General features: G+C 51.3%; 2 protein-coding genes across 3 annotated transcripts; both read left to right on the top strand.

The window, feature by feature from the left end:
* The first annotated feature begins 646 nt into the window (after positions 1 to 646).
* RAB11FIP1 (RAB11 family interacting protein 1) lies at positions 647 to 15,497 on the top strand. 2 transcript variants are annotated; one of them, XM_054804679.1, is made up of 6 exons: positions 647 to 1,069; positions 4,167 to 4,609; positions 5,063 to 5,858; positions 6,815 to 9,130; positions 10,303 to 10,408; positions 12,356 to 15,497. In XM_054804679.1, the coding sequence occupies exons 1-6, from the start codon at positions 723 to 725 to the stop codon at positions 12,572 to 12,574; spliced, it is 4,227 nt and encodes a 1,408-aa protein (XP_054660654.1). In that variant the 5' UTR covers positions 647 to 722; the 3' UTR covers positions 12,575 to 15,497. The 2 variants fall into 2 exon arrangements, with proteins under 2 accessions (XP_054660654.1, XP_054660655.1); XM_054804680.1 differs by lacking the exon at positions 6,815 to 9,130.
* An 816-nt stretch (positions 15,498 to 16,313) lies between these two features.
* BRF2 (BRF2 RNA polymerase III transcription initiation factor subunit) lies at positions 16,314 to 19,786 on the top strand. The gene is made up of 4 exons (XM_054804641.1): positions 16,314 to 16,467; positions 17,042 to 17,101; positions 17,407 to 17,728; positions 18,446 to 19,786. Exons 1-4 carry the CDS (start codon positions 16,314 to 16,316, stop codon positions 19,140 to 19,142), a joined length of 1,233 nt encoding a protein of 410 aa, XP_054660616.1. The 3' UTR covers positions 19,143 to 19,786.
* The last annotated feature ends 28 nt before the right edge of the window (positions 19,787 to 19,814 follow it).

The following is a 19,814-nucleotide window of genomic DNA, read 5'->3' as shown; positions in this document are numbered from 1 at the left end:
CCTACCCCTGCACACCCCTGTACCTACACCTGCACACACCTGTACCTACCCCTGCACACACCTGTACCTACCCCTGCACACCCCTGTACCTACACCTGCACACACCTGTACCTATACTTGCACACCCCTGTACCTACCCTTGCACACCCCTGTACCTACACCTGCACACACCTGTACCTATACTTGCACACCCCTGTACCTACCCTTGCACACCCCTGTACCTACACCTGCACACACCTGTACCTATACTTGCACACCCCTGTACCTACCCCTGCACACCCCTGTACCTACACCTGCACACACCTGTACCTATACTTGCACACCCCTGTACCTACACCTGCACACACCTGTACCTACCCCTGCACACACCTGTACCTATACTTGCACACCCCTGTACCTACACCTGCACACACCTGTACCTACCCCTGCACACACCTGTACCTATACTTGCACACCCCTGTACCTACACCTGCACACACCTGTACCTACCCCTGCACACCCCTGTACCTACACCTGCACACACCTGTACCTATACTTGCACACCCCTGTACCTACACCTGCACACACCTGTACGGCCCAGGCCCCGCCCACCCCGGCCCCGCCCCTTGATCTCGCGAGAGGGGCGGGGCGCTGGGGCGGGGCGCTCGGGCGGGGCGGGGTCGCACCGTGCCGCTCCCGTTCCCTTCCCGCTCCGCTCCCCGCTCCGTCCCGCTCCCGCCGCCATGTCCGGCCTGGGCCCGGCCCCGGCCTGGGCGCCCACCCATGTGCAGGTGACGGTGCTGCGGGCGCGGGGGCTGCGGGCCAAGGCGGCGGCAGGTGGCGGCGGCAGCGACGCCTACACGGTAATGGCGCTGGGCCGCGACAAGTTCTCCACCTCGGTGGCGGAGCGGTGCCAGGGGCAGCCGCTCTGGCGGGAGGAGGCCACCTTCGAGCTGCCGCCGCCGCCGCGGCCCGCCGCCCTCCGCCTCACCGTGCTGCACCGCGCCCTGGTCGGCCTCGACAAGTTCCTGGGACGCGCCGAAGTCGACCTGGCCGCGCTGCGGGCTGACGGCGGCCGGCGGCACACCAGGTGGGCCCGGGGGCTCTGAGGGGACTTCTGGGGAACCGGGGCGGGGGGGGGGCTCTGGGCCCTGAGGGGGCTCGGGAGAGGGCTGGGGGGGGGGGCTCTGGGCCCCACGGGGGCTGTGGGGAGGGCTGGGGGGGGGGAGCTCTGTGCCCCACGGGGGCTGTGGGGAGGGCTGTGGGGGGGCTCTGTGCCCTACGGGGGCTGTGGGGAGGGCTGTGGGGGGGCTCTGTGCCCCACGGGGGCTGGGGGGGGGGGGGGGCTCTGTGCCCCATGGAGACCGGGGAGAGGGATGGGGGGACTCTGTGCCCCACGGGAGTCAGGGAGAGGAATGGCGAGGGGGCTCTGGGCCCCACAGGGGCTGGGGGGGTGGGTCTGTGCCCCAGAGAGACCTGGGGTTCTGGCAGGGAACCCCAGTTCCCCATGGGATGTCCTTGTTCCCCGTGGAAACCTCTGTGCCCCACAGAGTTGTGGGGATCTGTGGGGGGGACCTATGTGCCCCAGAGGATTGGGGGACTGGTGAGGGACCCCTGTGCCCCTCGGGGACCCCCTCAAGCCCCTGAGGGCCCATGGGGTTACCCACCCTCCTGGGGTGGGTCAGCCCCCCATGGCTCCAGGGTGCCTGTCCCCTGGAAGAGGCTGGGGGTCCCGGCACTGGCGGCTGCCTGGCCGGCCCGGGAAAACACAGCCAGTGCTTTTTGGTTTTACATATTTACGTGTGAGTGCTGACAGCTTACACTGAGAACTGCCGGGCTGACCTCAGAAATTTAATTCTCCCTTTCCGACAGAGAATGAACGCAGGCTACAGCCAGCTGTTTACGTATTTTTCTTAATAAATACTTAGCAGAGCTGAAGCACATGTAAGAGCAGATAATTCAGTGTTATATGGTCTGGCTTCACTGTTGTCAGCAGGACACCGAGCTGGGAGACTCTTCCCTTAATGCCGAGTGCCAGCTCTGTGTCATACTTGGTCCTTTGAACATAAACACTGGGACGGCGCTGAAATCCCAGGGTGGTTACTGGGAGGGTTTTACTGGGAGTCAGCAGCCTTGTAATGTGGCTTGAGGTGGCCGGTGAGTCACCTTCCTCTTGCTCACCTGAGCAGATCCAGGTATTAACACCGGCTGGGCCAAGATCTTCGTCGTGTTTCTTGACAAAGCCATCGCCACTTGTGAAGCCTTAATTATAAGGTCGCTGTCATTAAGGTTGTGTCAAGCGCTAATGTGTTTACAAGCCGGAGCATAAAGTCCCTGCAGTCAGCAGAGTTCAGGAGTCAGCCCTGCGAGGCCAGCACCGTGTGTCTGGGCCGAAGGGAAATAGAGGGGGAAAACTCACAACTTGGATGTTCCTGGGAAAACTCCTGATATTTCCAATTGTTGGTGTCGTGCCCCCAGCCCTCGATTTTCTGTTTGAAGCCTGTTTCTTTTGTCATCGCTTAGCTGCTGTGGTGATGTATAGCCATAAAGGGCTGGTTTTATTTGGAAAATAAATGCACGTGGATTGAGGGGTGCACGTTAACATAATAAATTAAATTAATAAGACTTTATATTTTGTAGTTTTGGGGGGGAGGTTGTCAGTACATTATTTACTTTCAGCCGCTCGAAGTGAGGTGAACGTAGTGACGTGCTTCTCAAAGCGATGGCTGTGTTTCGGTCAGTGCTAAGCTGCCTTTCGCTGAGCTCATACTTTGCATTTTGGATGCCGTTTGAACAGGACCCACTCTTTCCCCGGGGCAGAGAGCGCAGAGAATGGATTGTGGCACCAAAACCGTACGAGCGCAGGACGCTCCTAGAAATCACGCGGTTTGGAACAAAAGTGCCCGGTGCTGGCTTGCATTAAAGGCAAAGGGTTTCTGCTGCCCTTGCTGCTGCTGCTGCGGGACTGCAGCTCTAGGGACCTGACAAAACCTAACATCTCCATATAAAATCCCTTCCCTGGTGCTGGTGTCTTGTAGCTTCAGGTCTGACCATCTAACTGGAGCATGGTGCTTGAGCGTTCATTTCCCTCTAATGTGTTTCTCTGCAGCAGATTTCTGAATTCCTTTCCTGCAGTTAATGCTCATGAGTTTTGAATTTTCTCTGAAGCAAATTGCCTTTTCCTATTTTCTTTCATTGCTTCCAGTGCGCCTTCAAAGGAATGAAGTGCAAATTTGATGGAGAGGCGGATTTGCATGCTCTGTTTACCTCCTTTCTTTTCATGTACCAGCTGGTGAGGAGGAAGAAGCTGGCGTTTTCCTGGCGATCTTTCCTATCAGTTCTGTGGAGTCGGGAAGTCTGTGGCTCCAGCAATAACAAACCAGTATTGGAGTGCAGTGCTGATAATTTTCTTTGCTGGCTTTAATGTGGTTTGAGTGTCACTGAGCAGTAATCGAGCACGTGTGATAGCGGCACGTGGGTGGTGGTTTTGCAGTTCGGATACCCTGAGTGCTTACTTAATATGCAGTGCTTAATATTGTGGAGCTGCATTTCAGGAAGGGATAAGGTTTGGTCTGTAGTGAACGTCCTTCCTGGTGCACTCCAGTCACGAGCTCGTAGAGGTGAGTGGAAATCCCCAGACAGTCTGTAAGGCTTGGTTTGGCTCTCGGGCTGTTGATTAGGGGTTCCTTAGCTTAAGAGGCATTAAGATAGCAACTGAAAAGGAGCTGGAATGAAAGGTATGAGGGCGTGGGACGTGTTTGCAAGCTCTCTGGTACCGGTTTCAGGGCTCTGAGGCTGCTTCTTATGCACTTGCTTCAAAGTCCTAGCTTCTGCTGCTTCTGGGAAGCCAGATAAAAGCACAGAAGAGAGCGACTGAGCTGAAATACAGGAATTCTGTGTTGTGTTTCCTCTTTTTATTCCTTTTTAAAATCCTTCCTGGTCTGGGTTTTAAAATAGATTTTACTAATAACTTTATATTTACGATAAGAAATGTGTTCCTTTGGACCTGAGGCCATATAATTATGGTGTAGTTGTAAAAGTAAAGGTTTTTCTCTTTTCTTTTTTCTTTTTTTTTTTTCTACACTGTAAGCATAATTGGTTTTTAAAACATAAACACCCTCTGTTGCTCTAAATTACCCAGGCCTCTCAGGAACTTGTTTGTAAAAGAAATCTCCTTGTTTCTGCAGGTGGTACAAGCTTCGCTCCAAACCAGGGAAGAAGGAAAAGGAGAGAGGGGAGATCGAAGTGGATATCCAGTTTATGAGGAGCAACATGACAGCCAGTATGTTTGATCTGTCCATGAAAGACAAGTCTCGCTCCCCCTTCGGCAAGCTCAAAGACAAGCTCAGGGGGAAGAGGAGCAGTGGCCTTTCTGACACGGCATCGGCAATCATTCCCAGCACAACTCACTCCCCCGCTGACAGCGAAGATGAGTCAGTCGAGAAGGAAAAAAAGAAATCGAAGTTCAAAACCCTGTTTTCCAAGCCTGGCCTGCAGAAAACCTCCCTCTCCCAGTCCATGTCAGTCCTACCGACGCAGCAGCCCGCCACCGAGAGGGTTCGGCTTCGGCCCGGCGACTTCCAGTCACGATGGGATGATGAGGAATCTGAGACCTCTCCAACCTCAGAAAGTGAGTATTGGCACTGATGAAGCAAAAAGCCTTTCTTCAAAGATTTGCTTGCACTTTTCACGCTTTTTAGAGTACTAGTTAAATTATTCTTACTGAACAAATCCATAGAAAGTCACTTCTGTCCACGGTGGCAGGTATGCACGTAGGACGTTAGACACTCAGGGCTAAGCTTACCTTGGGATAGCACAGAAACCGTGGGGCAGTGTGAGTGGTGCAGCTTCGCAGTAAGTGGTCTGTGGTGGTTTTAGGTCGTTGAACAGTGCACGTGATGCAGTCTGCTGAGGGCTGGCAGTGGTAGGGGACCCAGAAGGTTTGGAAGCAACTGGTGTAGTCGCATTTGTGATGTTTCTGTTGCTGCAATCCACTAATGACTGTGAAGTACTGAGGCTGTCAGTAGTGTCAGAGGAAAGGATGTTCTTGCATCTTGAATTTCTCCCCGTTTATTTTTTCCAGAAGCCTTTGGAAATGCCCTGGAAGAGAAGTCCTCTCTTTCTCCTGTATTTAAATCTCGTAAAACAGCAACTTTGGACAGCAGGCAACTAAACCAAGTAACCACTAGCCACACCAAGAAAGAAGGGCTCTCTTTATTCAGTGGCCTTAAATCCAAAAACGATCCTGTTTCCAAGTCTAGTCTGTGTATCAATGGCAGTCACGTTTATATGGAAGAGAGCACAACAAAGGACAACACTCCAGCCTCCTCCCCCTCTCCTCACAACTTCAGGAGGAAGCAGCTCTTTGCTTCAGAAGAGAACCTGTCCTCCAGATCTGCTAAAGGACCTGAAGAGACGGGAAGAACATCTCCTAGTCATGCTTTCTCTGGGTCTGCATCCTTGGAGACTTTTAAATCTATGACTTTGCCATCATACAAATTGCTTAGTAGTGAAGAATACCCAGAAACCAGCATTCCTCCAACTGTCGAGGTTATTAAAGAGACCAAAAAAACGGACCACAAAAAGTCTGCCTTGCTCTCTCTGGTCACAGGGAAGAAGGATGCAGTGAAGACCATCGATGCTGAGAATACTCCCGACAGGACCCTGCAGAATGAGGAAAACAAAGTTCCAGAAGAGAAGAGTGAACAAGAGGCCAAAGGTCTTGAACTTCCAGCAGATTTAAGCAGAGGGAATCCTTCAGAAGACAGTCACCGCGCAGAAGATGTCTTTGCAAATAAGCAGCCGCTCAACCCTTTCGAGGAAGAGTGGAAACCCGAAAAAGCTGCTGCGCCGGCGAAGACCAAAGCTGTCAAGCCCAGGTGAGTGGTGTTTGCTTCAGAGGTTGACATAAACAGTGATGCAGCGGTGGTGGCTTTAACTGCGTCCTTCCTTCCTGCCGCAGAGCAGCACCTCTCAGCTTGGTGTCCTGCGCGTGTTGCTCTGCAGGGTACCTGCTGGTTTTAAGCTGACCGTTGGGCCCTTAGTTAACAAATAATAATTCCAAGTTCTTTCTCGGTATGAAGAAGAGATTGATGTAGGGATGTTCCTTCTAAGTGATACTGAAATAGTGGTTCTCTGAGTGCAGGCATCTTTGCAGGTACCGTAGGGGTGATTTTTCTTGCTGGATCTCTTGCAAAAACTAACTTCTATCTGAGCTGTGCGACTTGAACGTACCCAGGGGCTGAAATACCAATTCTAACATCTTTACTTTTCTGTATTTGGCTGTGGTCTTCAAAAGTGTTAATCTTGGAGCCCTTCTGCTTCTGGCACTGTTCACAGCAACATGAAGGACTTTGTGCAAACTTGTACACAAGGCTTTTTCGAAAATTCTGCTCCTTTATCCTTCATATACATATATATATATAAAAACACACAGGGTTTTTTTATATATATGGGTGTGTTCTACTAATAAGGCTACGTTTTGTGTCTGTGTCTAACTCCTTATTTTCAGTGCTTCTCATGTTTAAGCGTCTTGCATGTGAAGTGTCTTACATACTAATAAAATTGCTTGGGATGCAAAAGATGAGGTAGTGCTTAAAAGCAGACACCGCGGTAACCTGTGCAAACTCTGCAGCAGAAGTGTTCTGACATAAATCGAGTGCTTTGTAAAGGCACATTTGAGTATGTAAAGTCTATCAGATAGGCTCTGAGGTCTCTTGCAAGTGTAATTCCTCTCCAGTGTTAGGAGTTAATGGAGTCTGGTGCTAACGCTTGTCTGTTCCTGCCTCGTGTTGCATCCGCAAGTGACATGCGAGTTTTTTGTCCCTTTTTGCAGACTGGGCGTGTCTTCAGAGGAGGAAACCAAAGCCACGCTTCCTACTCTTGCACCTGATTCCCTTCCTGCTTTTCTTTCTGTACACCGTATCAGTAGTGACAATAATCCTTTTATTTCTAAAATGGAACAAAAAGTCCGAGTGCCAGACTCTGAAAACGTTACTAGTTCTCCTGCATCCCTTACTTCTTTTGCTGCAGAGCTTTTGAATGGCAAGAACCCCTTTACTCCCGAGTGGGGCAGGGCATCCGCAGCTCTGGATCCCGCAGGCATTGCCCGTTTCTCTTCGTCCCACCATCTTGCAGCCTCTGTTCCCAAAACGCCTCTTCCTGGTCAGGTCTCTGGTAGTGGTAATAATCCTTTTGCTTCTGAATGGGGGCAGAGCTCATGGGGCCGGGGTCCTGAAAGCTCTGCTACGCGGGCTTCCCAGGGTCTCTCTCACCCTGCACCTTCTCTCCCCACTAATTGTCATTTCAATGACAATAATCCCTTTGTATCCAAGCTTGGGTGGGAAGCAGATGCGCCAGGTTTCAAAGCTGTTGCTAGTTCTTCCCCTTTCTGCATTCCTTGTGATGAAGTCTGTTCCTCAGCAGAACACCCTGCTGAGCTGAAACACTCTGATTGCGATGCTTCAGGGAGCTCTTCAGATGTGGCTTTAACTAGTGATGTCAGAGCTGTATCAAACCCTCTTGGCACCCTTTCCGACAACCCTGGTCTGGCTCCAAAGAAGCGGTGCAATTCTCCCCAGCTTCAGGTTGAGACTTCTTTGAAAAGAAGTAAGCTAGGCAACAGGAAATCCGTGTCCTTTCTCCTTGATGGATCGGTGGGTGCTACATCAAGTGATGAGGATTTGGGTGGGCAGGAGGGGGAAAAGCAGCACTCTGATTTCAGTGAAATGTTATTGATGGGTTCAGATGCAAAAAGAGAGGGAACAGGGTCTGTTTGCAAACTGGAAGCGAGGTGCTACCCATCGTCAAACCTCTCTAGTGACAGCATAGGTCCCATCCGAAACAGCGAGACCGCTGTTCGGGGTGGTGTGGAAGTCAGTGGTGTAAATACTGAACCCTGCACAAAGGACAGCAAGCGCTTTACGTCTCTCTTGAAGTGTAGTAATAGCCTCTTGGCAGAGATTGGTGCTGAACAGCCACCGTCCCCCGAGCTGAATGAGAAGCAGGAGATCTGTGGTGAAAAGAGATGGGAAGAATGTGCACCCACGTTAGAGCCCCAAGCAACTCCACTTGATAAAAATGACTCATTTTCTCAAGTAGGATCTGCCGAACCAACCTTGGGAGGTTGCACGCTGTCCTCTCGGGAAGTCGATGTAGGGAGGGCTGGCGGTGAGGTGTTAGTCACTCCAAAGCCAGCACCACGGCTGTCGTTAACACTGAAGAAGTGCCTGCTGGTTTCTCAGGCTGATGAGTTAAGTGGTGATGTGCCTTCTTCAGGTGATGGTGTAAAATCTGTGCCTGCGCTCCCGTTACCTAATGATAAAGCCTCAGATGCTGGTGGGTGCCTCCCCCAAAGTGGCTCGTTAGAGACTGTCACTCTACCAGTGACTCTCGGAGACGACAACAATAACGGGCATTTAAAAAGTGAGGGTGAGGATGATTTATTTGACTGTCTTGCACATCTAAAGTCTGCCATTCCTGTTCCCGGAGACCGTGGTTCGAAACTGGCCACTCTTCCGGTCATTCCGGAGGGAGGCTCCGATGACGAGCTGCTGGGTGACTGTCAGGAGAACCACGGTGTCACTGCAGGTGATAAAAACGTTTCAGAGACTGGAAAGCGGTCTGTGGGTTTAACGCCTTTGCATGATGAACTGAAGGAGCACTCTGATAGCTCTGCTGCGGCCCCAGTAACCCCGGCTGCTCGAGGAGGAGGAAGTGCTCCTGATGCTTGTAAGCCGAGCAAACCACCCATGCTGCAGGCCCGAGTAGATGTTCACAGTGTCAATAACCAGGTAGCTGACTCAGGCTTAGGTATGACATCTCATTCCAGGGAGTGTAATAGTCATTTTGAGAAACAAGAACTGAAAATAAGTGCAGGTGTTGAGGAGCATGCAGAGTGTGACTTCTTTGAGCCTTCTGTTTCCTCTTCCTCCCTGTCAAGTCCTTCCCAGCCCTACTCTTCCTCTCATTCTCTCCCCTCTGACACCCCCAGTCATAGAGCAGAGTCTCCGAAAAAGCCAGCAGCCGAGGGCTTCGCAGATAAAGCAGGAAATTCTGGCAAGAAGAAGCTTCTTCAGGCATGGGTTTCACCCTCTGAAACATATCCTAACCAAACTCAGCAGAGTGGTGAAACCGTGTCTCCTAAGCACAGGTGAGAGAAAATGGGAAATACACAGAAAGTATCTCAGTGCTGATGTGAGCCTTGCTTTTTCTTCCTGTGAGTGCAGATCTGTCTCTCCAGCTGCAGGAATTAATTCACTGCGCTTTGCGGTGACATGACGTCGTACAGCCTTAACTTCCTCTGGCCTGTGGATTTGTCGGGGCCTGGGTCCTGCCATGCCAGCATAGGGTCGTTGCTGGCACCAGCTATTAGAGATGCCCAGAGCGTTCAAGAGGACCTGCCGTTCATCGCAGTGCTACCTCTTAGGAAAAATGTTAGGAAAATGTGGTGGCAGTTTAAGAAATAAGGCCATTTCATCAAACTGGGGAAATGGACTGCAATTCATCCATTTTTCAGAAGTGGGAGAATGATCACAGGAAGCCTGATAAACGGGATGCTTCCTTTCCTGGCCGAACTGGGCTCCTGAGCCTCAAAGTGAATTGCAGCAAGTGATGCAGCTAAAGCCCCTCTCTCCCAAGAACAGTGGCTGCTTTCTGGAGCTGTCTGCAGCTCCTCCTGCCTGCTGGGGTACAGTTGGCCGTGGAACAGTGCCACCGACATGTCAGCCCTCAGTACTTTATCTGCAGAACTCTGCCTAGGGTCCAGGATGCTTCTGGGCCGGCATTTGCTGAGATACAAGTAAAATTTTCTTCCTGTGTTAAAACTGGCAATATAAATCCTGCTTGAGCAAAGGAAGATAGTGCTTTTTGGCAGCTTATCGCCTAAGTTGAGATTGGAAAAGGCATAATACATGCTTGTCCCAGGATAATAAAAGTGTTTGATATGTTGCAAGAACCACAAATGTGTTCTCGTTAGGAAAGTCAGACTCAAATACTAGTGCGTGAGAGATCAGAGTAACTGCCGCTGTGTACTGCCTTCTCATGTAGACTGACCTGGCTTTTCTTTTGTGACACACTGTTCAGGATGTGTTTCCCTTGTTAATGCTGCTTTATCTCCAATGCCTTAAGTCAGTAAAGATAGAAAGAGAACTGGAGTACATTTATAAAAAGCCTATGGCTTAGGCAGAAATGCCTTGTCTTCCCGAAGCTGAATCTCTCATCTCTCTGGAGATAGAGAAGGGTAGGTGTAGTGCCGTAGTTATATGTGTAGTGCTGCTGTTATATGTGCTGCCTAAATAACATAAACCTTTTTTAATGTTGCAGACTCCATCCTGTGAAGCCAATGAATGCCACAGCAAACAAGTCTCAAAGTAAAAACCTGAACGTTATCAGCACTATGAACGAAAAGCTGCTCGAGATGAACGTGAAGGTATGGAGGGAAGAGGTGCTTTAAAAGCTTAGGCAGTAAATTGAACAGAGTTCATGTATTTGAGACAGTTTGTCTAGGCTCGTATCTCATCTGTCCTGAGCAGAAAAAGAACAGTGGTTATTAGACCGTTGGGGGCATGAACTTTCTTTTTGTCAATCCCCAAAGGTGGGGACAGTCTTTAAATACTTATTTTCTTGCAAACTGATCTATAATGGAATTGGTGCCTTTTGCTTGCAGAGGGGATCCTGAGTGTAGAGGAGCGTGGGGTGCCGTCCGGCTCCGCGAGGTGAGCGGGATGTGTGTGACCCGTGAGGTGGCTGTGACAGGAACCACGGGTGACTCGCGGGGGTGCTACTGAAGATTGTCCCGTTGGTGACGTGAGGGAGCTGCGTAACTTGGGTCTGCACAGAAGGCTGGGCAAATCACTCACTGTTTATTTTCAGACGCAATTAGTCCCCGAAGCTCATTTTCACCCTGAAATAAGTTTGTGGCTCTTAAAACTGAGAAGGTGGGAAAAGTCACCGCAGGGTGGCTGTTGCCTTGCAATGTGTTGCATTAACACCCCGCGCAGATTGAGAGGCCAGCCCTTAAAGCACGGCCGCTTCCTAAGAGCGTAGCTGTGCAGCGTGCGTAATCACTCAGAGTTAGAGGAGCTTTTTGCATAATCTTGGCCTCAAAAGAGACCTCCAGGCTTGGGGTGTAGTTGAAAAGTCACATTGATCAGAATGGCTAGAAGCGTCTCTGGATCAGCAGGGAAAAACCCTGGCTGCTATTTCTGCCTCTGAGGAGTTTGGGGAACATGAAGAGTTAGTGTCAGAATAACGGTAGTGCCTGTGTTTAGGTGGAGAAGAAGAACATACGAGTTAGGTGATTCAAACTGGCATGTCGCTATTTTGAATGGCTTGAAAACTTGTAATTTATATTCTGGTGTGGTGCTCTGATTCCACGTGAGAAATGATGCTCGGCGTACTCAGGTGAGCCTGTCGCACGCCTGGGCTGGCACTTGTGTAGCATCTGAGAAGGTAGCTGGAGGAATTGGCAGAAGCTGCTAAGTACCCGCCAAGGTTGCTTAAGGGTTAAAAGCAGAGTTTTCGGAGAACCTGTGTTGTGTTTTCACAGTGATAATTACAGTAAGAGGGAAATGCCAGAGGCCTAGGTGGGTTTTTCTTGCTGTTTAACCTGAATTTGGAGCAATAGCTGTCCCAGCGCTCGTCTATAAACGATGGTAGCTGATGGTGCGTGGCTGTAACTTCCATGCCTCTTCGCTAAGCTGGGTGCGCTGCTGCCTGGAGTCAGCATGACATTCTTTCAGCGTAGATTGCAGCAGAGTTGCGTTACAGAACTGACGTTAGGCAAAGATTTTATGCTGACACTGATGGCCTGGTTACCGTCCATAACGGTGCTCTCACTCTGAGCCTGCCTTCTGTTCTGGAGAAGACTGCCTAAGCTCTACAAATTGTGTCTCTGTGCCATAAGTAACACGCACTTACTCCGAGGAGGTTGCTCTTTTTTCCTCTAAATACTTTTAAAAAGCTATTCTGAATTCTGGAAGTGCATGAGTAGATAGTGTTTGGTATGAATTTTCCCAGGCTAGGTTTGCTAATAGCCCCAAAGGCCCTTTGTAGCAGAAAGCTCACCAGGCCTGCCAGCCTCTCCCTGTCCTTGTTAGTGCCTTGGCTGCTGCACAGCTTGGCTCTGAGCAGCCTCCTGCTCGATCCTAAAGTACTAACAACTGCTGTTCCAAAATGTCATTTGGATGGAACTTACTTTTAAAAAGATATGAAGCACAGTAGTACTTGCAAAGAGCAGCTGTGGTTCTGCAAACGCCGTGTGTAAAGTTGTTTATTGGTGCTTTCAATCCCCCAAGCCAGCTACCAGATACCATTCTGTTGCTGTTTTGAAATGCCCGTATGTCTGTAATGACCCTGCCTTTCTTCTCTCTCAAAGAAATATGATCCTTCAGATCCTGCCTATGCTTATGCTCAGCTAACACATGATGAGCTGATCCAGCTGGTCTTGAAACAGAAGGATACCATTACCAAGAAGGATCTCCAGGTGCGTGAGCTTGAAGACTACATCGATAACTTGCTTGTCAGAGTCATGGAAGAAACCCCAAACATTCTTCGTGTTTCAACTTCTGGAAACAAAAAAGCTGGAAAGATGTAAAAGCTCTCGGGATGTTGGTTGAACAAAGGACTGAATTCCCGCCAGTGGAGTGTGATGAATAAGGAGATGATGTGAAGTAGGTGGTGCCAGTTGTGCTGCCCACAGAAAGTAACCTCTTTCCTGTTTCTGCCTTGAGCAACTCTCAGTTTGATTAGTAGTTACATCAGGTCTTGTATATGGAGTCCAGAAGTGAAGTCAACCTATCCTATTTATTTTTTTGTTTCTTTCCATCATTTGGGAAGATTTGTTTAGGCATCTAATCCAAAGGCCGGTTGCGATAGGAAGGATGAAGGGTTTTTGATGTCCTTTGCTTGCCAGCAAGGCACTGATGATCCTTTATGAAGATTTTTTTCATGGTTTTGTTTTGTAGCAGCTTTGATAGATCAATTACTCTTCTTTCCATTTCTTAAGTTGTAGTGCAATATAAAATCTTGTACAGTACAGCTTGAGGATTTGATTGTTTTTAAATAATAATAATAATAATAACTACTACACTGGAGAAGTCCAAAGATGTGTGCTTCAGACAGGGCTGTGTGGACCGTATTTTAAAAGTAATTAATGCCCTAAAAGTTAAATGTAAGTTAAACCTTAGCTTGGAAAGGAAGAAGCAAAGCTTAGTTAATCTCATAAAGCGTGTGTTGTTTCGAAGCAGTTCTCCAAGGGGAAGGTTTACAGGTTTTTTTGGTATAGGAAACATTGAAATGTCGAGGTACGTTTGCGTGCCATAGGAACGGCAGTAATGAATTTGGGCCAAAGGTGCATTTTAAATCAGACACTGTTCTCTTATAGACTTCAGATTCCCGATTCGAAGGTCGTTCAAACGAGGGAGGCAAAGGGACGCCTGGTTTCTGTTCTGTGGCCTTCAACGGGCGTGGATTTCACAGCACACGTGCGTGGTCCCTGTGTCTTGCCACGTGAGAGTTCTGTGACAGTTTTCTTTTTACGTCATTGCAGTTCAATAAATTTAAATACCTTGGATTTTGGAGCTGGGGCTTACCTTGGAACGACCTTCGAAGGTGATCAGTCTTACAAACGCTTCCTTTCCTGCATTCCTTGTACAACCAAGAGAGGAACTGAATCGCCCTCCCCTGGGGATGGGAGCAGTCACAACGCTGGTGCTCAAATCTGATTCGATTTTCTCTGTGACTTGTTGCTTAGAATGGAATGAAGATTTTATGCAGCTGAGAAAGGGTGCTGGTTTTGCTAGACAATCCATACCTCTTGGTCTGCTTCCTCAATGTGTGGCTGCTTTGCAGCTCGGTAGAGGGAGGTGTGTTCTCCTCCCCAGCTCATCGGACAGCAATTGCGCTATCAAGCAGCCACCAAAACAGGCTTCCTCCGCTGAAAAACTAAATGCAGCTTTTTTCTGGCGAGCTCTTGTCAAAGATCAAAAAAATCAGATGCCTCTTTGCATCTCTGGGATTTACCAGGGTTGTGAGAGTCTGTAAAAGACTTAGGAGAAGGTTGAAATACCGAAAGAGCGGGTAGCAGAGGACCAAAGCGAATGCTCCTCCCTGTGGAAGTTGAAAGGGTCTGTTGGGTCACTCCTGGCTGAGCTCGAGAGGGGGGAGTTTCTAACTCGTTTTTTCTACAGCAAAGCACTTTATTGAGGGACTAGACCAGCTGGATTGACTATCAACCTCTTAGTAGTCTGCTTATTTTCATAAAACACAGAAAACTACTGGAGACTTCTCAAATACTGTATTTTTGTAGTGAAGAGTAGTTTAATATATTTGCCTAGAGATGTATACATTTATTGGAAAATTCAAAAAAATGCTGTTAATTACATTTTTATTACTGTAAACTGACTAACTACCAAAGTCTGGAGCTTTTCTGACAGCTGTCCTTTGCAGGAAGCTTGAGTTGAAACAAGCCTTAAGTGTCAAGAGTCTTCTAAGACTTCAGGTACTTTTTTCTAATTTTATTTTTATTTGAGCAGATGTCTTTAGTGAGGGGTTTTTTTCTTTTCTACTGTACCCTCTTCTGTGAATGAAGGGTCTGAAACGCAGGAGGTCTTAATGACATCTTCAGCTTTTGGCTGGTGGTTTTAATTTTGAGCGGTACTGGTTGGCCTTCCTGAAAACTGCTGCTGCTTCTTGTGCCTTGGAATAGTGAGGAAGATGAAGGATTAATTTGTTTCCTCCTTGTGCCTCGGTGGATCTCTGGGAAGAAGGGGTTGCCTATACCTCACTAATAAACTCGTCTTCTAGACTTTATTCCAGAGCTTTCTGATGTTCTAGGTCAGAGAGTCGGAAAAACCGGTTGTGCCTTTGAAAGGTGGCTTAACGGTTCAAAAATCAAAACCCGGTATTATCGGTAGTCGTAACTGGACACGTGGGAAGCAAGACTGGACTCTTGCTTTTTGCTGGCCTCATTTTGAAACAATATGGGTACTACTGAGTCGCAGGCTGCTGGAGGCACCCTGGTGCTGCGTGCGATGGAGATGAAGCCTTGAAACCTGTCATGTCCCTTCCTGGCAGACTTTTTGCCAGCTACAGCCGTGACTGTTGAGGTGGACGGGGGTTGTGTCTGGCTTTTGCCTTTGGGGCTGTTTGTTACCTGCGGTGGCTGCAGGTGCGGAGCCTCCTGCCAGAGCAGCACGGGCGCTGCTGCGGGGTCACGGTCCTGTGCCGTCCTTCGACTTCCACGGCTGGGAAAGCATCGCACAAACCTCGTACCTCAGGCTTCTGTCGGCAATACTAGGTAAAGCCTTTCTTTGGCGTAAGGGGGCTGGCATTTTATGTCCAGCGAGGTGCTTCACCTTGACTTTAAAGGCCTTAAGAATCAAATGTATTGTTTTATTATTGAAGGATCTGAATGTATTTTTCCCTGTTTATACTGTCTGCTTTTATCCTCGGTACCTATTTGTTTTTAAATGCCTTTTGGTTTCGTGGAACACTAAAATAAAAATACCTTAAATCCATTGTTCTGGTCCCTTTGTCTTTTCTTTTTTTTCTTTTTTTTTTTTTTCTTGAAAGAGCCGTTTCAGAAGGGCCCCATCCCTTCCTCGTGACCTGCTCTTCTGCTCGAAACTCCCCATCCTCAAGGTGGTTTTGGGTTAGTTCCATCCCTGCAGGAAGTTCATGGCAAACACCTCGCAGGGTGGGGAAACCTGATGGACGAGCTCATCCGCATCCCGAGAATCGAGAGTTTCTGTGAAGCAAAAAACCAACCAACTGTGAAAGGTTCTTGGCCAGGAGCCAGTTCAATCACCCCACGTCCCTAATTGTAATGGCCTCAAATTGTGGGCAGCGATGACAAGAGAGGAAATCAGCCTCCTGCTGTCTCGGGGCCATTTAGCCTGAAACCTGCCTGCGCTGCGGGAGCCCTGAGTGCTGTCATCGCCCTCATCCTGCGCTGGCGCTGAGGGGCGGATTGGGGGGGGGGGGGGTCACCCGGAGCCCCCCGGCACATCGGGGTGCTGGGGAGGGATGCGGCTCAGCCCTGAGGAGAGCGGGGACCGTGAGCCGTGGCTGATGAGTGACCCGAGGGGAAGGGTTTTATGATTTCGCGCGTTGTCCCCTCGTCCCTCTCCCCTCCGCGAGTGCCCGGGAGCCGCCGCCGCCGCCTCCTGCCCGCGGTGGGTGGGTCCGCCCGGGCGGAACTCGCGGAGCCCGGAACGCGGTGTGCGAAGGCGGTGCCTCGACCGGGCGGGCGGCGGGACGGACCGCGGGGGGCGCCGCTATTGGTGGGCGGCGGTGCGCCCGGCCCAACGCTTCCCCCTTGCGTGATGGCGGCGATGGCGGCGGGGGGCAGCTGCCCCGGCTGCGGCTCCGCGGCGCTGGTGGAGGACGCGCACTACGCGCAGCAGCAGCTGGTCTGCGCCTCCTGCGGCTGCGTCCTCGCCGAGGGGCTCCTCACCACCACCTACGCTGAGGAGGAGCACCTGCGAGGTGCGGGGCGGGAGCGTTTGCATTCGGCCTGGTGCAAAACTCTGGGTGAAGAGCTCGTTCTGACCGTGCTGAGTCGGTCTGAGCAACGAAACGCTCCCCAAGCAGCCGTTTTAAGTCAGCCCCCTTGCACGCCCTCAGGTCTGCGGGCTCCCCAGGGAGGAGGGCAGTGCTGGGTGCTGCTGGGGTTCGCCCTGCTGCCTTCCCCTCCCTCCCTAAGCGAAGGCCCGGTGTGGTTTTTCCATTATAAGGTCGGACCGACAGCACTTCTCTGCCAGGTTTTAGGTTTGGAACGTGTGACGTGCTGCGCTCTGGCGTGTTAATCTCTTCCAAGTGTAGTGAAGTAGCCCCGAGGTCATTTGCTGGTTCTGTTTATAGAGAAGCGGCGGCTTTAAGGGGCCCTGCTCCTCACTATCACTTAACCTGTGCTGCCAGCTCTTGGTTAGTGGCCTCAAAGACCTCTCAATTCTGGTAATTGAAATCTGGCACCGTGGGCGTCTGGTTGCTCAAAATCTAGATGACACCATCCCCCAGAGTCACTGTGAGATTACCTGGCCTAACACTGAGTGTTTTTCAGAGGTGGCGTATTCCCAGAGCACTGGCCAGAAAGAACAGCTGAGCCGCTGCCTGCAGCGAGGTAAGCACGCCGTTTGGTTTCCTTCACACCTCGATTCTCTCTTGCTGCTGTTCTCTTTTGTTTAACGTGTTTCTAATGCTCTCTGAAATGGTCAAAACCTTCGGAGCTGGCAGTGAAGCACGAAGGCGGCGGTTAGTTCTGCGTCTAGCCAGTGCCTGCCTGCAGCAAACTGCCTCACCTGCGCTAAGGGACTTGGGAGACCTTCTGATGCTGCAGGAACGGGGCAGCTCTCATGCCTTTGCTGGCTGCAGTGTGATGCTGAGGATCAGCTTGAGCTGATCTTTAAGGGTGGTGTCTTCTCACAGGGATCAGGCGGGTCCAGGATCTCTGTAAAGTCCTCCAGCTCCCGACGGTGTTTGAGGAAACGGCGGTGTCGTACTTCCAGAGAGCTGTGCAGCACCCTTCCTTCCACCTGGTCAGTCTGGAGAAGAAGGAGCTCTTGGGGGGCTGCTGCGTCTTTGTGACTTGTCGACAGCACAGCTGGCCCCTGACGATGGGCACAATCTGCTCCCTCCTTTACGCGAAGCAGGAGCTGTTTGCCAGTGTCTACCTGAGCCTTCAGAAAGAGCTGGAGCTCTCTGTGCCGGCCCTGAGCCTGGCAGACCTGGTGAAAACACACCTGAACAGGTAACGGGGCCGTTTCAGCCATTTTAGAGTCCTGCGCTGGACACCGGTGGGTGGAAAAGCTGCTGAAACGCAGCCGTGGCCAGGGCACACGCAGGGTGACCCGTGCGGTTACACAGGCGTGTTGTTAGTGCACTAGGGCAAAAGCAGATCATCTAAACAAGTGTCCCCTTGGACATCTAAACAAGTGTTCCCTTGGACAGCTTGCAGCCCTGCGTGCTACGGGGAGTGTATTTACCGAGAGCCCGTTAGGCTGAGTGGTGGTACTGGTGCAACAGCATCCAAAATTTGTCATCTGGGAGCGTGCTGTGTTGTCCCTTGAATGATAAACTTCATTGAGTTCTTGCTCCATCCAGGATCGTGTACCCCGGAGGTGGATGTGAGCAGCTGAAGGAGCAGGACTGGTGTTTGCTGACGGGCTGGGGGGTGACGGCCCACGTGTGTGCTGGAGTTTTTACAGACTCTGATGGCTTTTTTGCCTCCCTTGTCACAGTCCAGGCTGTCATTCTTCTCTTCCTGCCCCGTTCTCCTCAGTGTGGAGAGTGGGCAGCGCAGCTCTTAGCTAGGTAACACGAGCAGAAGCCCATCACAGGAACAGGGCGTGTTTGTCCTGAAGGACCTTACTGCAGGCAGCTCCCACGTTGAGGTGGATCACCGAGGTGCTGCGTGGCGAGGCTTCCCTGTGCCCTGGCGCTAATGATGGGCTCTTTGCTCTTGCAGTTTTCGGCTATTCCAGCACGCGGCCGACGTCCCTGCCCCGTTTGTGGAGGACAAGGAGAAGATGGTCACTCGAACGATGCAGATTGTGGAGCTGGCCAGCGAGACGTGGCTGGTCACCGGCCGGCACCCTGTTCCCATCGTCACGGCCGCGGCTTTCCTGTCGTGGCAGTCGCTGCAGCCCGCTGCACGCCTCACCTGCACTTTTGCCCGTTTCTGCAAGGTGGCGGGTGTTGATCTGCCCCCACCGGCGCACCTGAGGCTGAAGGAGCTTCTCGAGATCCTCCTGAGAATGGCCTCCCAGCTCGCTTGGCTGAGGGTGTTTAAAATGGACAAGAAAACTGTGGTCAAGCACATTGGGGACCTGCTGCAACACCGAATTTTCCTGCTGAAAAATGCCTTCTGCCTGGAGGATGAGGAGGAGCGGTGTGCCACGGCCCTGGGCGAGCACTCCCCTGTCTCTCCTCCAGCGCAGGAGGAAGGCTGTCCCGCGGAAGGGAAACGCCAGCGTGAGGGCGGCCCGGGGCCCTTGCTGCCACCCTGCCTTACCAATCCGAGGAAGAGACTGCGGACGGCAGCCCCGAGCGCTTCGGACTTGGCCATCACCGGCGACGAGCCCATCTCCGACAGTGAAATCGAGCAGTACCTGCGGGGCCCGGAGGAGATCCGGGCCTTCAGGCAGGCAAAGGCCTGGCCGTGATGGTTGTCTGGTGTGGCCCAGAGGACGGTGCTGCCAGAGACGCTGGGGCAGCAGGGACTGCGCGACCAAAAGGGTGAAACCCAGCGGTGACAGAGCCATGGCACGCTGCGGGGTTGTGGGGAAGGAGAGGGCTATGTCCCCTTTCACGTTCTGGACCAAAATGGGGCTTTTAATGGACTGACTGCTTTGGGTCAGGTGCCAGGACAGGTTTCTGGCTTCTCTCTCGTTGCAGCCTCTGGTAAAAGGCGTTTTGGTGAGTCCCAGTCCTGCGGGGTGGCATCACGGGTCTGCAGAGCCCATGGCCTTACTCTGGGGGTGACACCCAGGGGAAGGTCTCCAGCACCTCCACTGGAACTGGTTTTCCGTAGCGCTGCTCCGGCTTTTCCGGGGACGGTCTCACCTTCTCGTGCTTCACCTCCTTTGACAGAATGGGTTTGTGAGTGGGTCAAGGAGACACCTTAACTTGCAGAGAGAAAACTACCCCCGTCTCGGTTAAATAAGGGATGTGAAGCTGCTGGAAATCCGCGGCAAAGGCGCAGCTTTGGGCAGCGTGGGTGCAGTGCCGCTGGCTGTTCACAGCAGCGTGCTGCTCGCTCAGTAAAAGGGTGCCCTCTCCCTGCCTGGTGGTCTGTTGTGTTTGAACGCAAAATCTACGAGAAATAACAGTAGATC

This window comes from Grus americana, chromosome 26 (genome assembly GCF_028858705.1).
Source record: "Grus americana isolate bGruAme1 chromosome 26, bGruAme1.mat, whole genome shotgun sequence".
Lineage (NCBI taxonomy): Eukaryota > Metazoa > Chordata > Aves > Gruiformes > Gruidae > Grus > Grus americana.
Note: the sequence above shows the minus strand (reverse complement) of the source record. Positions and strands in the feature narration are given on the sequence as shown.

Excerpts from the sequence above, each read along its gene's own strand:
- RAB11FIP1 (XM_054804679.1), top strand. The coding sequence starts at position 723 with ATGTCCGGCCTGGGCCCGGCCCCGGCCTGGGCGCCCACCCATGTGCAG. Across the intron at positions 5,859-6,814 it reads ACCAAAGCTGTCAAGCCCAG|ACTGGGCGTGTCTTCAGAGG; the intron begins GTGAGTGGTGTT and ends CCCTTTTTGCAG. Across the intron at positions 9,131-10,302 it reads ACCGTGTCTCCTAAGCACAG|ACTCCATCCTGTGAAGCCAA; the intron begins GTGAGAGAAAAT and ends TTAATGTTGCAG.
- BRF2 (XM_054804641.1), top strand. The coding sequence starts at position 16,314 with ATGGCGGCGGGGGGCAGCTGCCCCGGCTGCGGCTCCGCGGCGCTGGTG. Across the intron at positions 17,102-17,406 it reads GAGCCGCTGCCTGCAGCGAG|GGATCAGGCGGGTCCAGGAT; the intron begins GTAAGCACGCCG and ends GTCTTCTCACAG. Across the intron at positions 17,729-18,445 it reads GTGAAAACACACCTGAACAG|TTTTCGGCTATTCCAGCACG; the intron begins GTAACGGGGCCG and ends TTGCTCTTGCAG.